Genomic DNA, 7585 nt, shown 5'->3' with positions numbered 1-7585 from the left:
ACGAGCCTTCAGTTTTATGATCGCTCAGCACAAGAAATACGTTACACACATACAGTTGTTGACAAAATACACTGTACATTATATACCTCAGCTAACTAAACTATGGAAATGTATAATATAATTCATATAGCAATACGGTCTCACTGCACAGCAGGCCAGCAGTTAGCCGAGTCATTGCGCACAATCCATGTTGAGGCACAACGCAGTGACGTGCCTCAACTGGCTGCTGATCACCGCACCGTCTCTTCTCAGTATTTGAACGGCAAATGTGAAAATAAAAATAAAAATAATCTAAAACTGGTGAAGTTAAATGGAAAATAACTTTAGTATAATCACTGGATACATATAACAATTTAATTAATTTTTTTTCTTTTTACTTTTTCTTTTCTTTCCATGATGGCAGGTGATGCCGTGCCTCCCCTGCCTCTAGTGACCGCACGCCACCGTCACTGACGTATAATCCTTGATATCACTCGACACATTTAAAAAAAAATAAAGTATAGTGATCTATTTCATTGCATAGTTAAATGTTTTACTGGTATCTTGCAGGAAGATCTAGGCCCCTTGCGTACTCAGATAGTTTGAGCGCTGCTTGCATCTTGGCCATCTTGGCTTGGTTGACCACCACTATTTTTTACTTCCGGGAAGAAGACACGGGACGGAATACAAGCAAAAGAACGCACCTAAGGGGCACCCACCTTATTTTGGCCACAGGTGAACACATTGAAACATGAAATATTTACACAGGGTTTGTTGTTCATTCACAAATTTACCAATGGACAGTGCCTGTAACACAGTAGCCTCCCGAAAAGGTAATTGAGCATGGTTTTCATCCTTCTCCTCATTTTGTGTGCTGAAACAGCTGAAGTAGTCTTCTTTTGCTTGCAGTGGTCTGCCTTTCTGGGCCTTTTAGTGGTGTGGGTTTCGGAACTTCCGTTTTTTTCCTCTTTTGATGACCGGGTTGATCTTCTTTGGCTTTGGGGCTGGTGCATGCCGTTGTTTCTTCTTCATGATGAGAGTGAGTCCATACTGTAGGATAGGACAGACTAAATTCATCTTACAATAGGGAAATTATGTGGTAAAAACTCATGATAACAAGAGGTAAAGGTTATAGAACGGAAAGAACATACACAACAATAAAAGAGCATAGCAGATGCAACCAGCCAGCACTTCAATGGCGGCATCCCAGATAGCAAAATATAACTGGACTAGATATGGGCCAAATGTGCTTAAAAATCTGGTGCGGATCCGTTTTACCCATCTGGGCCAGTGTCTTTTTGCACCTCGGCATTGATCTGATACGGACTTATTTTCCAGTTCTGAAAAAGCTTTGGGCCAAATCTGGTCCAAAGCAATGGAAAACAAGGTCACATAAGGCCCAAATACGGCAAATATGCGTTACCCAAATATTGCATTCGGACCAGCTCTGGACCAGATGTGGTCCGAGTTATTACCAAAACTGTTTTTAGCATTGATTTGCATCTTATTTTAATGTGTCTACAAAAAAAATTAAGTTAGTCTATTTAAAGTAATTACGACAATACTTTATTAGTTTTTTTTTAAAAAGCTATTTATTGATGGTAACAAAATGCACCAGAGAAACTGGAAATTGTGATGTATCATGTTGTATGCATGCATGTTCGAAATAAACTCAAACTCAAACTCAAACCATTACATTGCAAATAATGACCAGCACATTGCTGTACAAAACATGTAAATAGCATATCTAATAAAACACAAGACTTCCATTAGAATTATTCAAGTTTAAACCATAAACATCACTATTCAAGTAGTGTTTGTTTATATTGTTTTATATATTTAGTAACATTCTGTTCTTCTGAGCTTGGTTTGTGAAATAGAGTGCAAAAATAAACAATCATTGCTCAAAATAAATCAACATGATAAACAAAAAAACGTAAAAAAAATGACCTTCAAATATAAAATCGCAGAACCATACAAATGTTCAAGTGTCACAGACACAGTAGAACAGTTTTCCTACAAAATATATTACCTTTTTTAACATAGATCTTGAATGTTGTAAAATAATCAACCCTTTGGGGGGTTTATTTAAGTATTTCATGAATTTATTTTATCTATCAAACTGAGCCTCAAAGTCAGTGGGTGGGTCCTAACACTTGATTGGTTACTTTGACTGGAGAAGTGGAGGAGAACAGGTCCTTAACAGTTACATGCTCTCGATCAGCAGGTCTTTTTTCCTACATTTAGAACCCTGCTAATTTATTCGTGTAGGTCAGGGATGTCCAAAGTGCGGCCCGTGGGCCATTTGCGGCCTGCAGGTCATTTTTTAACGGCCCCAGGGCACATTTTTAAAAAATATGATCGAAATAAATAAAAAACATTAAAAGTGGTATTTAAAGAGCAAACAGGTGAAATGTAACAAGAAAATGTAGCAATGTTTACTCTAATCACACAAAGCTGCCATGTAGGCTGTTTCTTTCTTTAAAAAATAATAATGAATCAAAATCAATGTCATTATGAATTATTGACCTATTCAAGGCTTAAGAAGTTTACCTTCGCAATCAGCTGGTCTTGGTTGTGCTTAATAGTTTCCAGCAGGCTAAGGATGTGGATTACCTCAGGCGCTGTTGACAAACAGCAGTATAAAATTAACATGTTTCAGTGTTTATCCTCATTACTCATAATCCTGACATTAGCTATTGACCTTAGTTAATGACAAAAGTTATTGACAAGGTTTGAAGAAAATATGTGATTGCTTGTGAATTTGAATTTTTTCCAAAATTTGTCAGTTATTGCTCACCAGAGCAGGAAATGTTGTCGGCCATTCTTTCCCCTCGCCATGTTGGCCTGTAGGCCAGGCTGGATCCAGGCTCCTCTGTCTGCCACATGTTGAGGGCTGCTGGTGAGGGGGGTGGAGGGAGTCGAGGAGGGACTGCCGTTCCTAGTGAGGTGGGCATTGTGAGAGCCATCAGTTAACCATGACTGGTAATACCCAAGGGGCCTATCTATACACTAATATTTCAGAGATCAGTCCCTACCTTGTGTAACTCTCTGCATGTTTAATGCAGGTGCTGGTGAAGGCATATGAATGCGTCCTTCCCCATGGTGAGGTGCTAAGGGAGATAAATTGGTATTAAATGGTTGAGATCTGTTAACCATTGTTACTGGATGCTGAGATATTATTTTGGAGATCAGTCTTTACCTAGAAAGTTATCTCCAGTTGAGGAGTCGAGTTGACAAGTACTCATGACTCTTGCTGGCACTCGGCGAGACGGTGGAGCTGGGAGAAGGGATACAAGGAGAGGGGAATATCTTTAGCACTAAGAATGTTAACCATATCTTTAATATTAATGTGGTGGTTTTGTTGTTTTCGATGTTAAGAGATTATTCCTTACTCTGCCTGTGCAATTGGCTTGCCAACCCCAGAGATGTGAGGTCACTATTTCCCGGGTCTTCTTCGCTATCATCTGAGTCCCCGAGACGATGGCTGTTGGGTAACCATATCATTAGGATTATTGCAATACCAAAATTGCCAAATATACATATAGTACAAGCATCTCTGGTCTATTTTTGAATGCTACCGGAAATAACCTTCCTATTACTGTAGAAACATGACAAAAACAAGACGGAACACACTTACACTGGCTTCCTGTTCCTTTTTTCTGGCAGCTCCTCGTTCTCTGCCTCAGATTGCAGGTCTGAGGTGTTGCAGCCCTTTCCATATTGTTGCATTATTTTTAATGCGTCTTTGTAGTTGTCTAAAATTGAATATGTTAAAATGAACATGAGTTTCAAATTAGCTGTAGAGCTGAACAGAATATTATTATTATTGATGATGATAAATCAGGTCTCTCTCTTACAAGAGACCTGGTCAGAACATAGACACAATAAGTTATTCCAAGCATAAAGAGAAGCAACTATGATGTTATTTTTAAACAAGAAGATTATGAATTTGCATACCACAAGTTAGGAAAACAGAAACGTCAAATCTTGGCCAGTTTGGCTCATGCTGCACCTCATTTAAAGCGGCCCTTTCAATTCTGTCGGTGTTTTTATAGCTGGGCCAGAAAACCATCCTATCATCATACCATCCACTTGGGACAACCGCAATGTCCCTGTTCATTATAAATTTAATCAGATGAAAAGGCACCCTTAATGTAGAAAGAAAGAAAAGGGGTATTTATTCATCGTCAAAGGAACAACATGGACAAAAGCATGCACAGGTGTTAGTGTATACAAATAAGCAAGTAAGATGAGCTGAGATTTTACCTGAATGGTGCCCCAAGGTGGTAAGAACTATAAGAAAGGTAAAAGTACAGGTCATAATAGTCAGAACTTCAGCTCAATCGTAAAGTAGGGTTTGAAATTATGGGTGTAGTGTATACAGAGATCAGTCCCTACCTTGTGTAACTCTCTGCATGTTTAATGCATGTGCTGGTGAAGGCATATGAATACATCCTTCCCCATGGTGAGGTGCTAAGGGAGATAAATTGGTATTAAATGGTTGTGATCTGTTAACCATGGTTACTGGATGCTGAGATATTATTTTGGAGATCAGTCTTTACCTAGAAAGTTATCTCCAGTTGAGGAGTCGAGTTGACAAGTACTCATGACTCTTGCTGGCACTCGGCGAGACGGTGGAGCTGGGAGAAGGGATACAAGGAGAGGGGAATATCTTTAGCACTAAGAATGTTAACCATATATTTAGTATTAATGTGGTGGTTTCGTCTACAACGCTAAATATATCCTGTGGTGTACCTCAGGGATCAATATAGGACCTAAATTATTCAATGTCTAGATAAATGACATTTGTAAAGTTACAAAAGATTTAAAGTTAGTATTATTTGCGGATGATACAACAGCGTTTTGTTCAGGAGAGAACACACAGAAGATAATACAAATAATAACAGAAGAAATTAACAAATTAAAAAAATGGTTTGACAAAAACAGACTATCTTTGAATCTCAGTAAAACTAAAATAATGCTATTTGGTAACAGTAGAAAAGAAAGTCAAACACAGATACAAATAGACGGAATAGAAATTGAAAGAGCAAATGAAACCAAATTTCTAGGTATAATGATTGATGATAAATTGAACTGGAAATCTCAAGTAAAAAATATACAACATAAAGTAGCAAGAAACACGTCAATAATGAATAAAGCAAAACATGTTCTAGACAAAAAAATCACTTCATATTCTCTACTGTTCACTAGTGTTACATATCTGAGTTATTGTGTAGAAATATGGGGAAATAATTACAAAAGTACACTTCATTCATTAACGCTGTTACAAAAAAGATCAGTTAGAATAATATATAATGTTGGATATAGAGAACACACAAATCCTTTATTTATTGAATCAAAGATACTGAAATTCCACGACATAGTGAATTTGCAAACAGCTAAAATTATAAACAAAGCAAACTATGACCTGCTACCCAAGAATATACAACAATTCTTCTCAAAAAAAGAGGAGAAAAATAATCTTAGAGAGAAATGTAATTTAAAACATTTGTACGCACGTACAACACTTAAGACCTTCAGTATATCAGTATGTGGAATTAAATTATGGAATGCATTAAGCAAAGCAATCAAACAATGTACTAATATGATCAATTATTTATGCTTACATGTGGAAATAATAATAATAATAGTAAATAAAATAATAATAATAAAAAAAGGTAAAAAATAAATGAATTAGTCTTTAATAAATTAATTAAATAAAAAACAGCATATAAAATATATACATCGGAAAATAAGAAAAATATAGATCAAGAAAAAGGATCCTTAATATGTGCAGCAATTTTTCCCACTCACATCACCTCATTTTATATTTTTTTCTACAATTAACTATGCCAAAAAACACATAGACAATACCTTTTTTTTTTGTAATGGAAACAAAAACAACATGGCGTCACACACAGCTAGTCCACAGTAAACAGGATCTCGAGCTCCACTAAAGAACAAAGAAAGAAATAATACACACTCATATTAATGGCAAAGAACGGCTGTTTCCACTCCGTTAACGTTACGTTGTTGACTAACGCAGTAACGTTAGCGACCTGGGCCTAAACAACACTGACAATAAAGTAATATGCTTTCGTTTCAAGCAGTTGGAAATATGTGGAATATCGTAGCATGTAACCTACACACATTCACAGCGTCTAACAAAATATGGCCTAAGTTAACTGTATTGAACTTTTTACTCACCGGCTTCACGCGGGAAACTTTCACATTCTGGAGTCGGGGTCCCCCGGAACACAAAACACAGATAAAAGACAATTTTACAATAGCACGGCGAAAAAATGACCGTCGTTGTGTGGGTTTTTTGACGAATAACACTCTTTTCCACTTTTCTTCGCTTGGGCCTCACCTACCACGTGCAGCCATTTTGAAATTTCTGGATACGTGACGTCAGACGCACGTCCCCATGCAAAGCATTCTGGGAGGCGGCGCTGGAAATAAAATAGCCTTTTTTTACAGAATATAAAGTTTTACTGCTAGTCCTAATATCAAACAACGTCATTACAATCGTACATAAATGATGATGGAAACACAAAGGCTGATCTTTACTGCGAATGTAGCAATAAATCAATAAATCTATACTTATGTTCGTGTTCCAGCAAAGAAAGTCCAGAGATCTTGGCTCATGCGTGTACACGCTAGTAGGCGCGTCCACGTCTGGGGGTGCAGACATTGGTCGGCTCAGCGCGCGTAGGCGGAGCCTATAACTCTAGGCGGCGCGCACCGGTTTAGTTTGTCGCGTCCGCGTATGTGAATCAGACACGAGTCCGCTCAGGATCAGCTGTCTGACCGTACAATTTTCAGAGGCGGAGCTGTGTCCTCTAGGCGGAGCCAAAACGAATGTGACAGTAACGCGGGTTGGGCGACTTGAAGGCGGATGCGTATAGCAGTCTTCTGCTGTGTGGGTAGCGTGGTCCCCATGGTAGTGGGGGCGCTTGGGGCAGTAACCCCCAAACTGGGAAAGTGGCTCCAACAGAACCCAGGAACAACATCTGAAGCCTCAGTCCAGAAGAGCGCAGTCCTAGGAACAGCCAAGATACTGTGCAGAACCCTCAAACTCCCAGGCCTATCGTGTTACCCTAAATCAGGGGTCGGCAACCCAAAATATTGAAAGAGCCATATTGGACCAAAAATACAAAAACAAATCTGTCTGGAGCCGCAAAAAATTAAAAGCCATATTACATGTGTCATGAGATATACATTTATTTAAGAGGACTTAAAGGAAACTAAATGACCTCAAATATAGCTACAAATGAGGCATAATGATGCAATATGTACATATAGCTAGCCTAAATAGCATGTTAGCATCGATTAGCTTGCAGTCATGCAGTGACCAAATATGTCTGATTAGCACTCCACACAAGTCAATAACATCAACAAAACTCACCTTTGTACACTCATGCACAACATTAAAAGTGTGGTGGACAAAATGAGACAGAAAAAGAAGTGGCATAAAACACGTCCTAGAAAGTCGGAGAAAGTTATGTAAACAAACTATACGGTGAGTTCAAGGACCGCCAAAATTAGTAGGACAAAACGGCGCTCGCCAAATACTCGAATCAGTGAAGCGTGTTTAATATAA

The 7585-nt window shown here is 38.3% G+C and overlaps 1 protein-coding gene across 1 annotated transcript; it reads right to left on the bottom strand.

Annotated features, from left to right (window-relative positions):
• Positions 1 to 806: 806 nt before the first annotated feature.
• On the bottom strand, positions 807 to 6333 carry LOC133655069 (uncharacterized). Its single transcript, XM_062054977.1, has 11 exons — positions 6190 to 6333; positions 4545 to 4622; positions 4381 to 4455; positions 4249 to 4275; positions 3620 to 3737; positions 3375 to 3466; positions 3182 to 3259; positions 3018 to 3092; positions 2780 to 2920; positions 2533 to 2603; positions 807 to 1029 (listed from the first exon to the last, which is right to left on the bottom strand). Exons 2-11 carry the CDS (start codon positions 4588 to 4590, stop codon positions 910 to 912), a joined length of 843 nt encoding a protein of 280 aa, XP_061910961.1. The 5' UTR covers positions 4591 to 4622; positions 6190 to 6333; the 3' UTR covers positions 807 to 909.
• Positions 6334 to 7585: the final 1252 nt, after the last annotated feature.

This window comes from Entelurus aequoreus, linkage group LG08 (genome assembly GCF_033978785.1).
Source record: "Entelurus aequoreus isolate RoL-2023_Sb linkage group LG08, RoL_Eaeq_v1.1, whole genome shotgun sequence".
NCBI classification, from domain to species: Eukaryota; Metazoa; Chordata; class Actinopteri; order Syngnathiformes; family Syngnathidae; genus Entelurus; species Entelurus aequoreus.
This window is presented reverse-complemented; position numbering and strand designations above follow the sequence as displayed.